A 16,626-nucleotide genomic window follows, 5' to 3' on the forward strand; every position below is an offset into this window, starting at 1 on the left:
GAAGTGCTTTTAGTGGAGCACTCTCTAATTAACAGCAAATAGCGGCTGTGGCTGAGACGCTTTTCTTGGCAGCCGTGATATATGCCCCTGAAGTGTTGGCCTTCCCCCAAATGCGGAACGTTTTAGAAACACCTGACTCATATTCAAATGATTATGTCTATCATTGCGCTGAGATACAAGAACTACTTAGAGTTGATACCTTGGGAGGAAGAAATCATCGGAAACGTAGCAGAGACAGCCGCATGCTTGTGTGCCAAAACTTTAAAGGAGAAAGATGGCTTACTCAGTTTTTATTGAAAATGAACGAGGCAATTTCACATGACTGATAAGGTGAAAGGGGCTCCTCTGGTTTATATATTGCAATATTATACACTGTATTCTCACACAGTTATGGCAACATGTTCAAATCTCACAGTCACAGCGCCCGGGTCTCAGCCTCTCATTCATTGGTTGAGTCAGCAGGTCACATTCTTTTTAATGATAACACTTTAATCCCATTTAATTCTATAATCACAGTTAATAAATGGCCCTCAACACCTAAGGTTGGTGTCAGGGATTTGAAAGCAGCACCTAGCTTTACATCAAGCAACATGGGGGCAACGAGCTGATGTTGAGATCAGAAGCGTCTTTTATATCAGTGGAGAGATTAGCTTGCTTTCTTAGCAGTTTTCTCAACGATGTGTAATCAAAGGGCGATGACTGCAAGAGAGGGATTAACGTGGTGTTTTACTTGTAACTCGGAGCTTGCCAGAGTGCATTTATTCAGATTTGTTTTTTCCTCCCATTCTTTAATACCTTCACTCACATCCATGTTTGCCAGCATGTCACAATATGTCATTCCTGGGTTTTCACTGAGTCATCTGCAACATTGATTGAGACTAGAGCTGGGCGATAAAACGATAACGATATGTATCGCGATATAACTTTTACTCGATAGAGAAATTAAACTATCGCGATAGACTTCGCCGCTCTTGTCCTCTTAAAAAAAAACAAACAAACAAAAAAAAAAAAAAGGTCAGCCAATCCAAATTAAGTAGCGCAGAGCCGAACCAATCACAGCCGCAGCGTCACGTCGCGTGACTTGTTACGTACAGCACAAGTGCCAAGCCGCACGTGTGTTTGTTTGGGAAGCAGCCAGCGCGTAATGGAGGAAATGAGTGTGCCGACTAGAAAAATCAACCGAGCGTGACCGAAGAGAAAACAGATGATGGTTCCAACGCCGGAGAGATTGTCGAACGGAAGAGCCATAGAAGTTCCGTAGTGTGAAGGTATTTCGGCTATTTCAAGTCTGACAAAAAAACAGAGTAGCGTGCACTGTAAATTGTGCCGAAAGCAAGTCTGGAAATACAATAAACTGGTGCATGCGTCACACTGCGCCACGTTATTGTTTCGGTGAAATGAATTTCTACAATACTGTTACTGTTAATTCTACTCTCTGCAGTGTTTAAATGCTTACATATACACACAGTTACTGTCCGTCCACACATACGACTCGGTTCTGCTTCTATGCCCCAGCTTTGTTTACTTTTTCCCACCGAGGCTTCTAGACTTCTGATTGGCCAACATTTCTGCATGGTTAGGAATCTAGCGCCACCTGCTGCTTTGGCATGTTCATAGCAGCGTTTTCCTTCATTTCTGCCTTGATGTGTGGACGGGATTATTTTTTAAAACGAAAACGGAAAATCTCCGTTTTCAAAAATACCCGTGTACGTGTGAACGTAGCCTCAGTCTCTGACTGGAAGCGCTAATTCGTCATTCGGCTTTTGTCAGACTAAAGTAACTGTTAAAACTGTTTGAAAAGCTAAGCTATACAACAAGGAGAGATTGAGAATTTCCTTTTAGTTCTCAGTTTATTTGATATTGACAAAAGTTAGTCAGTTTTGTCTGTTCTTCTGTAAAACAAACTAAGATTTATTTTTAGAATTAATATTTTGTTTCTAAGTGGAATTGACAATTTAGTAGTCTGTTTCGTTTGTTCTATTTTGAAACTTAAACGCTTTAGCGGCTGCCTTTTGTGTAGTTTGCAATATTTGCCTTTATTTATCTGAAAAAGTCTCATGTTCCTTAAGTACATCTACCCTGTTGAACTTATTATGGGAAATAAATATTTAAATCAAAACAAGCTGCTGATTATTTCACATTTTACTTGTGAGCAACGGCACATTTAAATCTTACAAATATAGTTATTTGGCTTATATCGTGATATATATCGTTATCGCCTGAAATGAAAAAAACATATCGTGATATGAAAAAATCTCATATCGCCCAGCTCTAATTGAGACTCTTCTGTTTATTGCTGACAGCCTTCTTTTATATGCTGCTGGCGATCTGTCATCCATTCTCTCCCTCTCCCACTACTTCTTATCTCCCATGGTAAAACGTCCTACCCTTTTCTTAAATTCGATATCATGCAAAGACTTGAGATTCTATAATACATGGAACTGCCGGTTTTCTCAGAACTCTCTATTGGAGAGGGGAGAAACGGATGGACGATCTCCAGTTCTCCATGGGGAGGCAATATGGCCACCCTTAATTCCTCTACAGGCAGCAAAATGTTGTTCTAACAAATCCCCAAATGCACCTACTTTTTTTCATGCTCTTTCAGTGAATCCTTTTTGCTTTTTATTGTTTTTATTTCCTGTATGAAAATGCAGCTTTGTGGCTGGCAGGGTGCTCACTGCCAGCCTGTCTTTGAACAGCTTGCTTGCCCTGGGCCTGTCCAAGATGCCATTGTCTGTCTGTGTGTGTGTGTGTGTTGTGTTTTTTATTTTATTTTATTATTTTGTTTTTTTCTTTCCTGTCTGCTTGCCCGCCTGTCTCTCTTTACACTAGTGATGAGCAGGTTGTTGCCTCTAAACAGACTCCAGTGCAGAAATCCCAGGAGAAGAGGCAGCCAGCAAGGAGCACAGAAACTGATACATATACGAGCAATCTCACTGATGAATCAGATTAGGCATGACAACACATACAGTCAAGTAAACAAGCATACATTCAGAGGCTGCAATACATGCACTCACTATTAAAAACCACCAGTGCTAGCAATACAGAGATGATCGCTGTTTGTTTACAGGGCTCCTTTAACGGTATAAATATTTTGGTTCATGTATGCTATCATAAACCTAGATGGTTCGATGAAACACATTGATTGGATATGTTTAGGAGAGCAGAGCTGGCAGAGGGTCTGATATTCTAGTCATAAGGAAAGATTTGCCATAGGGTTAATTTATCTGCAGTGCAGTATTGATGGAGAAGTCTTATAGGCGATAAATCCTGAGTGGTTGTTACAGCATAAAATGATAATGGCCCGGGCGTAGCATTCTCCTCAGCATCTCAAAACAAATTTGTAGGGACGCTCAGTCAGCTCTCGTACGAGTAAACAAAACTTGGCCTGATGCAGCAGTATGCAAATACTTCTCTTATGAAGCTTTTACATCATGTCAAATGAAAAACGAAGGGAATAAAAGAAATGTTCAGGTGGGTGGGTGGGCGCCAACCACAGAAGAGGCACATTCTGTTTTGTGTTTGTCTGTAGAAACCTCCATTTAAGAACATGGTAGGTGAACTAAAGCAAGCCAATTAATTGATTATGATTCTAGAAGGGAAGCACGACCACTTAAATAACAATTTAATCATAGTAATTTGATCAAGAGAGAAGAGAAAGCCTTCTACCTTCTCAGCATATGTTCAGTTTTATTGCAAGGCTTCTTAAGTCTTGTAAAAAGCACTCAGGATGACCTCGCTGTTGAAAAATGCTATATACAGAACCCACGCTTGCCTTGGCTTTTTATATAGTTAGCTATTCAGAAGAATAACATAAGAACGTTTTACTAGATGGTTATTCATCGCACAAAGAGTAGTGGTCTACAGTCTCCTCTAAATTACAAATTATTTTCTTTTAAAGGTAAACAGCTAACCTGCGTGTTTACTGTGCTTCTGTACAGCTAGTGGTAATACTATTTGCAAAGCTGATACCTGAATGGAACTGTGCACACAGAGATCTTTGACTTTCACATTATAACTGCTTCCCATGGCTGCTTTTCTGCAGACAATATGTTCTTACCACACCGATGAGTTATGCAAGCTAGCCCTGAACTGTAGTATATTTCACTACGGTATCTAGTTGTGAATGGCACAATATACTGTACCTGAAGTATCAAGTATGCATAATGACAGATTTTTAAAAACTTTGTTATGACTGTGCAATTGTAATTGTGATGCATTAGCATTTGAGCAGCAGTCTAATTACTTGATAGTTTATTTCGCTGTTCATTTATATTAAATGAAAAATTCTAAAATACAGAAAAGAAGTAACAATAACTATAAAAACACCCGAATATCTATTATATCTAATTTTATTTAAAAGTACAAAGTTAAAAAAAAATACCTTGAAAAAAGTGTTAAGTTTAGGGATGCATAAAATATCTGTACCATACTGACATTTGGAAGTTGAATAACTATACTAGATCGAACCAGCAGAGCGTTCACAGGCACTGTATCAAAAGCGGTGTTAATGAAGAGCAGCACAGAGGTTTCTCTTTCTGTGCAACAATTGTGCAAGCTCGTCACTTTCCCATTGCGATAACGACACTCCACGAACATCATTGTCTGCTTAAAGGAAGAAAAAAAAAAATCCATTCAGCAGTGGGATTACTCAGACTGAAATCATAAAACTAAGCCACCGAGCTGATTCCCATTTCCCCCAGCAATCAGCTAGCTGGATCTGCTCTGCGTCATGATCCTCTCTCAACAGGCACTGACCTTGATGGATTGGAGCAACATTATGACACGCAGACACCAGCGCCTGCACACCGGTTCTGTTCGAACTCAGCCACCAGTCTGCCACAGATTAAACTCTATCTGTCGACAATCATTGGTTAATAGAACTACTACAGCAGGTAGAAGCAGCGGGTTTTACCACATAGCAGACAGTGGGTGCCATTTTTGGCATGATTGCCCCCGTGGGAGACGGTCCATTCCTCTTTCAATGTATAATGGCCCGATAGGAGGCAGCTGCAGAGTGAAGTCCAGCAGCTTCCCTGAATGCCTCATGACTCATCTATATTGGCAGAGCTAGCTGGATTATTTCAATTAGCTCTAACAAAAAACAATCCCACGCTAAGATTGTCACTGAAACAAGGGGCAAAACTGAGCACGCTGCTGCTTTGAAGGTTAGCTTCTGCAAAAGCTACATTTTCCCCCTCTTTGTAGAAAAAAAAAGCCAAGGCAGAAAAATGAATGATGATGATTATCGTCGCATGTTGAGGAGGAAAGAGCTCAACATAAAAAAGAAAGAACAATCATTAACGGGAACAAAGACAGGAACAGAATAACATCAAACAGATTACTGCCCCGCATCCTTATTATTGTTTACAGGGAGAAAGCAATTAAAAACGCAACCATTAATATGCCTCACACGTGATGTGTAATGTGTGTTCTAAGCTTTTCTTAAAAGCTGAAGCATATTCCAACACTTTGAACGGAAACGTATTTCGATATAGTCCCAGAATTGTAAAGGGAGGAAATTTGCGGTTCAAGAATTAAATTAGACACAGCAAATTATTACTAAAAGCTATTCTGTTTTAAACTATGACTCTGGGATCAAATTAGATTCATAAAAAACAAGTGAAACTAACAGTCATTGAGGGGATATTGTGAGGCAAAGAGAAGCCAATATCTAAATGAATGTTAACGAGCAGAATCCAATTCAGGAACTGATTGCCTTATAAGCAGGCGGCAGCAGGCAGGGGTGCAGGCTGGAGAGGAGCAAGCGAGCAGAGGAGATGCATGGCATAATAGCCACTCATCTATTCATGGTAATTGTGTTTCCCCTACTACAAGGACTGGTGGACCTTTCATTTTCTCCTCAGGCAATGGACGTGATAGAGGAACGGAGGGGTTTTGGGTTGTTAGGAGAGGATTAAAAGGGCTGCATCATCAGTGGTCTCTTCAAATGGCTGCTCACACTCAGACCTCTCGCTACCTTGGGCTCTCGGGCAGCTTCAATACACAAAGATTTTCAAACGAGACAGCATCAGACGTTGCAACCAAACAATGCCAAATAGGGCTCTTCAAATAGGCAGGGTTGCTGCTATGTCTCATAGGCCTTAGGTGATCCCAAACTGAGTGAGTATAGGAAAAAAGAAAGAAAAAAGAAAGAAGGTTTGGTTCCAAAATTAGCTATGGTGAGTCAAACGCATACATAAAAAACACCAGTATTAGCAAAAACCTGAAAGTCTTAGATAATAAATTATAGACGGATTAAATGTTTCTTGATTTTATCACTTCACTGATAAAGTGGAGCTTTTTCTCCACAAAGCGTTGCCTTCTGCAACTGAAAAATAAATGTGTAAAAAAGGAACACATTAATTTAAACCTGATAAAAAAGAGCTAAGAGGACCTGCAGAGTTCTGGAGGTTAACGCTTTTTACGCTACACATCAGTCATTCGACACTGAAACGTTGGCAGCACAAAGACACAAAAATATCCTGACTGTAAGTATTATAAACAAACTACAGAGACTACATTTCCCATAATGCTAGATGTTCTGTTAACCTAGCCTGACAAGTGCACAATTTTTATTACACATAATGATCTTGCCTCTCAGCCAAAGATAACTCAAAGCATGTATTTAGATGCAACTAGTGTTCAAGAAGACTGCTAAATAAACTTTGGTATATAATAAAATAAGTCCTTTTAATATCTGCTGTTTTAGTCTGCTACTACTGCAAGCGAAAAAAACGGACTTGAGGTAGAGTGTAAGTGTAGGCGGTGATATAATGAGCATGCCTATACACTGAGGCTCAGAGGCTCACCTGCTCTAATATAGTGTTGATCCTATCCACCTCGCAGTCAATCACATAGCGCTTCTCCTGCCTCCTGTCCATCTCCTCAATGATGCGCTTGAACTCGGCTGCGTCCGTTGTGCTGCTAACAGAGCGAGCGGTCACCTGCCAGTTGTTAGCGACTGCTGCCTCCATGATGGCCTGCAGTATGGAGAAACCTACAGGGAGAGAGAGAGTGAGAGCGTGTAACTCAGAGGATTAAACAAAAAAATCGACCAGCACACATCAAGAGTTATGCAGAGCCGAGAGGCTTCTAATTTATTCTGGAGAGGTTTTTGCTTGAATCCAGAGGTTAAAGGCCATCTCATTACAATCTAAAATAGCATTACAAAGTCTGCAAGCCCACTAAAATATTTTCTAGAGTCTAGACTTTGTGTGCCTGTGTGTATGTGTGTTTAATTCACATTTGCATATTGACAAGGCAGTATCATAATGAAGTGAAAGGACAGGAATCGTATCTCCATATTATTAAAAGATCAGTGGGTGATGTTATTGCACTTGGCATCAATTAAATTATGGCATTTAGCTCAGCCACATGTTAACTTTGACAGTGCGGTGAAACACATTGCAGCCTGTGTCTCCTTGGAGGATCCTGCCAACTCATTTTAAGATAAAGACAATGAAAGATTTATCCAAGCCAGTGGTAGCAAGTGATCATTATAATACTAGAAGAATGGAAAATGAGCCCTTCTAATGATTAATTCACACATGAAATATTTTCATTTAACAGAGTGCTCAGAAACACTATGGTCAAATCACATACCACACAATGAATAATGTAACCATATTTCTGGAGGGATAGATTGCATGTAGGACAAGCTGAAATAAAAATGGCTTAAATCGTCTCCAGTGTATAACAAATGGGCATGAACGTGATGAAGATTGTGAAAATCAAACATCATTAGGCCAAGCAGAATGCAGTCATAACATGTGCAATAAGCTTATTTTTCAATTTTTTTTATAATATTCACATGATCTGTCATGTGCGTAGCTGATACAGAAAGGGAAACAAGGAGAAAAAATAATCTTTCAGCAACAGCATGCCCTGGCAAACATGTAGACAAATATAGATTTTGTTTCTGTGCAACATCATCACAGCGATGTTGGGGGCAAAAAGTAACTCTTCAAGGCAGCGGAGCCAGGCTCCAAAGCAGAGACAAGGATGAAAAAAAAGATGGATGGGAAATGTTAAATAATCCAAGGGAATCATGTGCCTATGCTAAGAACAGAAGAAGAATATGAACCCAGACCACTAAATGAATTCCTGTCGGTCCTAAAGCCAGCAAGGTTCTTTACAGTGCTTGGACCCTTATTCTCAATATGGTTAATCCTTTGGACATATCCCAAACTTTAGCTTTTGTACACGAAGACAAACAACATAACTGTATGCACATCAGCATTCTCACATTACAAAGAATAAGTTCATTAATATAATTTATGGTCAGAATTACCGAGGCTTCTTGTATCATCAATAACAATCCCAGATTTAACTGACTATCACAGCTAGCTAACAGCCCATGTTGCTTCTTTTTATAATTAGTTAGTGTTTATTTTGTTGGCTTAAGTTTTGTTTGTGGTGCTATAAACATTAAAACATTATTGAATTGATTTGAACTCAATGCCTACAGTACCTTATGTCTGGTACAGCATGCTTACAGCAGTTATAGCAGGTCGAGAAGTATGCTAACCTGCTAACTTTCACATTAGCTTCTGCACACAAAGACAAACAACATAACTGTATGGGCATAAGCATTCCCACCATTACAAAGAATAAGGTCATTGATATAATTTATGGTCAGAATTACCGAGGCTTTTTGCATCATCAATAACAATCCCAGATTTAGCTGACTGTCTCACAGCTAGCTAACAGTCCATTTAGCTTCTCTTTATAATTAGGTTTAGTGTTTATTTTTTGGCTTAAGTTTTGCATTTGGCACTGTAAACATTTAAACCTTATTGGATTGATTCGAATTAAATACCTACAGTACCTTATGTTTGGTACAATATGCTTACAGCAGTTGTGGCAAGTCGAGAAGCATTCTAACCTGCTAACCTTCACATTTACTAAATTAGCAACAAACATTAACACTAAACCCATGCTACGATATTGTTAAATAAGGAAATGACAGACACACTCAACATCCAACTAAAAACATTCAAAGCTTGCTAAATTCAAACCAAGAGCATGCCAACAATATATTTTTTTATAGTTAGCTTCTTTTAGCCAAACTTTGGCAGGTTTAGTGCATGGGCCACTTCATTCAGACACCTGATACTTTTGCCTGCTAAACATAATTTTACATCAATATGGAAATGAAAGGCAAACAAACAGATTCAATTTTGATATGGCATTTTAATATGAAGTCTGGAAGAAATTACAGACAACATTATTAAGAAGTCAATAACAATGTTTAACTTCAATCTGGTGACCGACTACCAGAGCGGTTTTCTCCTTTAAAAAAACGAGCAGACTTTGTAACCATTAAAACCTGTCTGTGGAGGCTGTTATGGAAATTGTCGGACATAATATGAAATAAGTGGGCAAAGTAAACATTTTACTTTTATTTATTTATTTTTTTACTTTACCTTTGTTATTTATTTTGAGCTATTTTTCTGTACAACTTTATCTCCGTGAACCGGCTGCAGACAGCCAACAAAGCCTGCACAGAGACCAAAGAAGCAACAACAGCAGCTCTAACAAGGAAGCCTCTTTGTGACTCACTGCATTTGTCTTCTGCATGTCTTTTCTTTTTCATTTGGTCAAGTAGCTCTCTTTTTTTTTGTTGTTGTTATTTTTTGGATTTCCACATACTTTGAGACTACTGTACCATGTGTGTCTGTGCTCCTGGTGTGCCAACATTGCTTTAGCACACAGCCACATCTCCACCAGACGACCTTTTGGCAAGCAGTACAGCAAGTAGTGGAGACTGACACACACTGTGTCATCTGTCCAGAGGAGCGGTGGCATACTGCCTAGAGACATTAAGCTGCCAGATCTCAAGGTTATGTGGCAACCTGGTTATCAGGTGAAAGGGCTCTAAGGATTCAGCTCATAGCTTATGAATGTAACCTGTAGCAAAACAGAGTTTCCATACTACTGTATGTAAAGAGTGAGTCTAGCTAACAGGTCTTACCAGAATTAAAGGTCAAAAACTTTACACTGTAGTGAGTTTAAAACAATATGGATATAGATATAATTTGTCAGAATTATTACTTTTATCAATCGCAACTGGTTACATAAAAAAAGAAAAGAAAATTGAAGTGAAAAACATTTTCTAAACTATCATCATTTTTACATGAGTGGAGCAGAGCACTCATGTGCTAAACTTCCTCAGATCTCCTTTACCTAAAGCACAAGTTACAGAGTGAAGGTTTGAATAACATGGATGCATTATTCATTTTCCTGAGGCATATGCTCACAACCTCACCAACCACAAGCCAGCTGGATAGCATGGCAGTCTTCCCGGCAATAAAAAGCTTCTCACATTAAGAGATGTCACGCAGATTAACTGGGTCAAAATGGTCTCTGTTGGTTTGGGAACTGTTGAGAAGGCTGGTAAAGGTAAAAATGCCAGTGTATCATTTACCACACGCTAATCACATTGGGTGTACGACATGCCATGCATGTGGGTTAAAATGATAGGGTGCTCATTGTTTCAGGGCTGCGTGTATGTATTTGTTTAGGGTAGTGTAATCTGTGATTCCCGTGCTCCTTGAAAGGCACAATAGTATGTCTCAGAATAATTTTAAATGATAGAAAAACTAAATTCTCGCAGCGGAAATGATTTGGAAATTTGGGCTTTACATATGCAAGGATCTACAGTGTGCTGTCCAGAAAATGAAACAAACAAAAAAAATCCTATTTTCACTTTCGAGATGAAGTGGGAAGTGAAAAACATGAATTATGCTTTTATGTGGAGGAGGGATATACTGTTCTGTCAATCAGATTACAATCAAATAGTTCTTTTATTTTGAAATTGCTGATTTGTGCAGCATTTTGTCTCCCCCTCTGCCTCTGGCAAACCCTGGACTGTGTGGGAACAATTGGATTCATTTAAGATTCACAGAAGATTCCATGCCTGCCTAGTTTTACATTTGTATGGAAATTAAGAGATGGAATCTAGTGGTGGTAAATAGTCTGTCCAGAAAAGGATTAGGCCTGCTTTTTGCTGCTGTTTTCTCAAAAGTCAGCATAAAAGTTTGCATGCATTCTGATTGGGACTATCAAAAAACCGAACAGTATCCTTTGAGCGCAACTTAATCTGACAGCCCTGAGAAGACTGATAGTTCCTTCTTCATCTCCACCAGCAAGTAAATATAATAAATGTCTTTGGTACTTCATGCAGCTCTTCCAAGATTACATCAGCCACTTACCTTTCTTGGACCAGAGTCCATCTCCAGATTCAGCCAATCAGTAAATTAATCTTCCTAAAGAGCACTGGAGACCCTCATAAATGCTTTTGTTACTAATATTTATTTCCAACGTGGAGAAAATCCATAAATTCTATACACCTTCCTTTTTTTTTCCACCAACAGGAGCCCCACATCTGTGTTGCATCTGAAAATGTAATACAGTCAACTACATAAATTATGGACGACAACAACAAGGCTTCCTTATCACCACCTATAAATCCCTGCAGTACAAATCCAGCAGCATGGAGCGGCTTCTGCTGCACATGCTCCTCGGGGCTAATCACGCCATCGAGACAGGGAGACTTTTCACGCACCGCTTGCGACTCAAACACGGCGTACAGCGTAATAAAATGTGGACAACATCTATAAGCGTGGTGACTCTAACTACACATTCAAGATACAACCTGGTCACAAAAACATTGGTGCACATAAACATTTTATATAACTTTTAAATACTATAGAACTGCACAACCCACCATTTCATCAGCGCTCAAATGATAGATTATAAAACACTTTATTTCACCGTAAATGTCTTTAAAATTTTATCGCTACCCTTATGCAAACTCATTCTTTATATATAGTTATCTGATATTTTGTTCTGTATGTATGTGGGAAATGAACCTCTGTGCTTTGGGGCTGATGAACAACAATTCTGCGTCCTCGCCCTAAAGAACGAGGCGGTGACGTTAGCCACCAGTAATGCTGCAGTGGTTTTTTTTCCACTGATAAAGTGCACGAGTGTTTCTACTATATGTTGCCAGGATACGGGCCAAAATAAATGTTAACTCTGACAAATGAATACTGCAGCAAAAGAGAAAACACACGGCTGAATTTGTCAGTGTTGAAACATCCCTGAGCGCCATATACAGGTGAGGTCATTCAGAGATGTTTCATATTTGTATAGAACTGATTATAACATTTATATATATGTGTGTGTGTGTGTGTGTGTGTGTGTGTGTGTGTGTGTGTGTGTGTGTGTGTTTTTTCCCTTTGGAGCCTTTGCGACCTATGGTGACTCATAACAGCTTTCTGTGTGGTCAGTCACAATGTGTATCTTCAAAAGAGTTATTTCAGCGAACAGTGAACAGGAATCAGAGTTAAGATGAAGGAAGTATAATGAGTACTGGAGAGACAGAGGAGAGGGGTAACTCGAGGGCAGAAGACTAGCGTCCTGGTCTGACTTTAGCTTTTGAATAAAGTCCCCCCCCCCCCCCCCGCATATAAAAAAGCGGAGTTATGTTGCTCTTTAAATCTAAAACACACACTTGAAACAACTGTATAGTTTGTGGAGCATGCAGTGCAGGAACCGCTGCGATGGGTGAAAACTCAATTATTTCTGCATTTCTCTGCTATCAAATCCAGAAGGAGCCTAAAGACGGCCCGTGTGCTTATAAATCAGAACTGTTGCGAATGAGATGTTGTGGCAGTGTAGCGTACAGTGGCTGAGTGAGAGCTGCAGTCCTCTTCTTCGTCTGTGAACCGGATCTTAACAGGATGAGTTTTGAAGCGTCACCCGTGGCGGCTCAGCAGTAATTGAATTGAGTTGCATCTAATCTCATTGCCCAGCTCCTTTGGTTCCCTGCCTCTCATTAGGGTTCGATGCAGAGTGTCACAGGCCTCCATCTCTCTCTCTCCCCCTCTATTACTCACAGCCGTCTCTCATATCTCACAGCCGATCCAGCCTAACTAGGCAATTCAGAGAAATATTGCAAATTCCTCAAGCCATACACCTCCGCATTAGCCACGACTGACTGTGAGCTTCAGAGGCACAACTGCAGTATAGCACTCGCTCACATTACCTCATATCATTACACTGTATTATCACTGGTATTATAATAATCCATACTGCGTCAAACTCTACTGATCTTATCAAATAATGAAATGTAAGCAGATGAGTCGACGTTAAGCACACTGTGGTACACAATAAATAACAGCGGCCACAAACAACTAAAGCTACCACTTAATGGCAAAGAAGGAGAGATGGAGGGTAAAACCAGTTCAATCTGAACCAATTTCTGAAGGATAAATCTAAAGAGCACATGTGAAAAAGAGGTGTTGTCCACTGAGCAGGCAGTAAATGTGGCTGCTTTTCCCTCTAGCTTGTCAATCCTCTTGTAAATGAGAGTCTCTGGGGAGCTGAAACGCCCTGCTGAGCACTGTTCATGGTCTAAAAGGGCATCTTAAACAACTGAATGGAAACGGTGAAGATAATGCCTTTGATTCTTAATTGTAGGCTTGATACTTGAGTTGCGCTGAACATCTTTTGAGACAGTTGGGATGTCATCTTTATGCGTTTTAGATAATTACATAAGTGTGTAGTTCAAGGGAAAACTGAATTTTCAGAGGTCATTTTTAAAAATATGCTTAAACCATTTACCTCTGCTGGTAAAGTCATGCAGGTGAATTTTTTCTTTTTTCCAGAAGATTAAGATTTCTAGATTAAGCGCCTTGAAGGTTTAAAATTTTTTTTATTTAGTTGCACAATATTGTGGCAGAAATGACAAAATAGGTGTGTCAAATGTTCTGCATTTCTAACACTAGAGGAAAGTGTTTGGGGGGCAAGCAGTTCCACATTTTAATCATAATCCATAAATATGTGAACAGCAGTGTTGGGAAGGTTACTTTTAAAATGTATTCCACTACAGATTACAGAATACATGCCCCAAAATGTATTTTGTAACGTATTCCGTTACGTTACTCAATGAGAGTAATGTATTCTGAATACTTTGGATTACTTAATTTATTATCGTGCTTTTTACAACTTATGAATGTTCTATTGCTGTGTGATTTATTACTATTACTGAAGGCTACTAGCCATACCAATAGCAACTAGATTTTTAAATCTTAATATAAAATGAGTAACAGTAGGGTGGACATTAGGTAAGGCTGCACTTTTTGCAGCGATCTTGTATAGAAAACTATTCTGCGCGTATATAAAACAGGTCCGCAGCTCCGAACCGTAGTAAAGGGACCTCTGGCTAATACGTCCGGTTCCGTGTCGGGCTCGTAGCCGAAAACTAGCTTTACTTTGTTGTCTAGGTCCACTTTGCTAGTGAGAGACAGAGAGAGGCGTTAAAAGGCTGCTCCAACTGAACTTATTGTTTCGGAGGAAAACACGAACACGGTGTACAGTCGAGTCTTAATAGCTTACTTACAATTGGGCTCGTCAGGCACTCTTTTTGGCTCCAGTGGTTATTATTATATTTACATGCTTCCAGCTCCCGTTTCTGGAATTACCAAAAATAGAGAGGGCATAGCCTAACATATGAAACAGGAAAAGACTTCTGTGTAATCCCTTCTTTTCAACAAAGTAACTGTATTCTAAATACCACCCTTTTAAACGGTAACTGTAACGGAATACAGTTGCTCATGTTTTGTATTTTAAATACATAACGGTGGTACATGTATTCCATTACTCCCCAACACTGGTGAACAGTGACACCTCTGAGAATTACACACATTTTCATACATGGTCCATGTATGAAAGGCTCATAAGTAAATGGACAATTGACAGCCAGTTAGTCATATGATGCATGTTGCTTCAGGCAGGTGCTGCCTGAAATGGATTTTTATCTAGGAATAAAAGAAACAATCCTTATATTTATGCTATGTATATGTCTTAAAATGGCTGCAATTCCTAAACAATTCATGCAAACTCTTTTGTAAAATGTGTCAAAATAAAGCTCAGTGTCTGCACTTTAATCAAGTCTTGATAATATTTCTCTTAAAATCCAAAGTGGTGGTGTACAGAGGAAGAACTGAACGAACAAATAGTGCCTTTGTCCAACGTGTTATGGAGCTAGCTGTATACATTTAACTACAATTAAGTCATAACAGCCACACAATTGTTTTTCATGACTAGCCTTATATATTTCAGGACAACTTTCTTTGGACAGTTTTTATATTTGGTATCACTTCTTTATGGGTGCACAGCTACATCGAGTGCCATTAATGAGACGCCTTGGTTGAAGTTGAAAAGCTGTGAAACAGCAGAGCAACAATCTGTTTAAAATTCTCAAGCTGTCAAAATCTCACTCTTCATTAACTGTTCCTGCATTTATATTTTATTATATAGACATTACCATGTGTGGTCCCCCCCCCCTCTCTATTGTCTTTTGAGGAAACCAGAATAAACAGTTAAAATATTTAAGGTCTGGCGAGTCTTTGCCTCTGGGCTAAGTATGCTCACGGGGCTCTGAGGATCCCTCTAGTTCAGGGGTCGGCAACCTGCGGCTCTTTAGTCCTTATAGTGCGGCTCTGCGTGGTTTGGGAAAATAAATTATAAGTATTTAGCTGAAGTGTACTTTATTTATGTTAGTTCTTTTTTTTAACTTAGTTTTTTTTAACTTAGTTCTAAATTGGAAGATTATTGTGATATTGACATATAAAAATAAAATTATATTTTATTATTTTTTCATTGCTCAAAATAAGCGTCACACTCGCGGAAGCCGCGAAACGCCGTGCATTTATCAAGACTTTCAACCCCAGGTAGGCCAATTATGGATCTTCGGATCCACATTATGTCAGCAGCTATTCTCCTCCGTGAACTTTGTTAAAAACAAACACCGCTCACGCCTCACAGATGACAGCTTACAGTCCTGCGTAAAGATAAAAGTGACTTCGTACAGCCCCGCTTTGCAGACGCTGTGCGCAGAGGTTCAGGAGCAGAAGTCCCATTGTAAACATACCACAGCAGACCCGACGATAGCATATCAACAGCATAGATGGCACAGACGTTAAGGCGGGGCGTGATTGCGGGTGCCGCTCAGGTGCGTCCGCCTCCTCTGCAGCGGCGTTGCAGACGACGTCCCGCCACACACATTAACCAGCTAAAATACATATTTAGGCAGAATTTTGCAAATATCTATTTTTCATTTTTTAGCAGCATAGTGCTTTTTTCCCAGTTATTTTTTAAAAGTCAGGTCAAGGCTCCAAAAGCACAAAGGCGATATAAGGGTGGCAGCACAACAGTTTTTGTTTGCTACATGGATCATTTTAGTTCAGCTGGGTGTCTTTCCTTTTGTTATATTTCTTTAAGAGTTCAAAATGTGTTAAATACATAAATAAAATGTAATTTTCTCTGTAGCACTTCATGGATTTCATAAGCAACACACCTAAAAAACAATATATACAGTGTTATCTTCATTTTAGATGTCAAAAAGTATTTGCGGCTCCCAGTGTTTTCTTTTGCATGGAAACCAGGTCCAAATGGCTCTTTGGGTCTTAAAGGTTGCTGACCCCTGCTCTAGTGTTTGTGCAGTGGAGATCAAAATCTTGGGCTTAGGAGGAAGGCTTTATCTGGCCTACTATTAGTCTTATCTGGTATAGCCACACAACTTGTATACAATAGGCTGCGGTTTAAAAGGGTTGT

At 39.5% G+C, this 16,626-nt stretch overlaps 1 protein-coding gene across 4 annotated transcripts in view; it reads right to left on the reverse strand.

Moving 5' to 3' along the window:
• LOC120723733 (glutamate receptor 3-like) overlaps positions 1-16,626 on the reverse strand; it is a 92,201-nt gene that overhangs the window by 37,038 nt on the left and 38,537 nt on the right. For all 4 annotated transcript variants that reach the window (XR_005693817.1, XM_040015401.1, XM_040015400.1 and 1 more), the window contains exon 4: positions 6,813-7,000. Coding sequence is in view for 3 of the 4 variants with exons in the window: in XM_040015401.1 (XP_039871335.1) it covers positions 6,813-7,000 (188 nt within the window). In the remaining variant the exon portion in view is untranslated. The remainder of the gene's footprint in view (positions 1-6,812; positions 7,001-16,626) is intronic.

This window comes from Simochromis diagramma, unplaced genomic scaffold, assembly GCF_900408965.1.
Source record: "Simochromis diagramma unplaced genomic scaffold, fSimDia1.1 OVJJ01000685.1, whole genome shotgun sequence".
NCBI lineage: Eukaryota > Metazoa > Chordata > Actinopteri > Cichliformes > Cichlidae > Simochromis > Simochromis diagramma.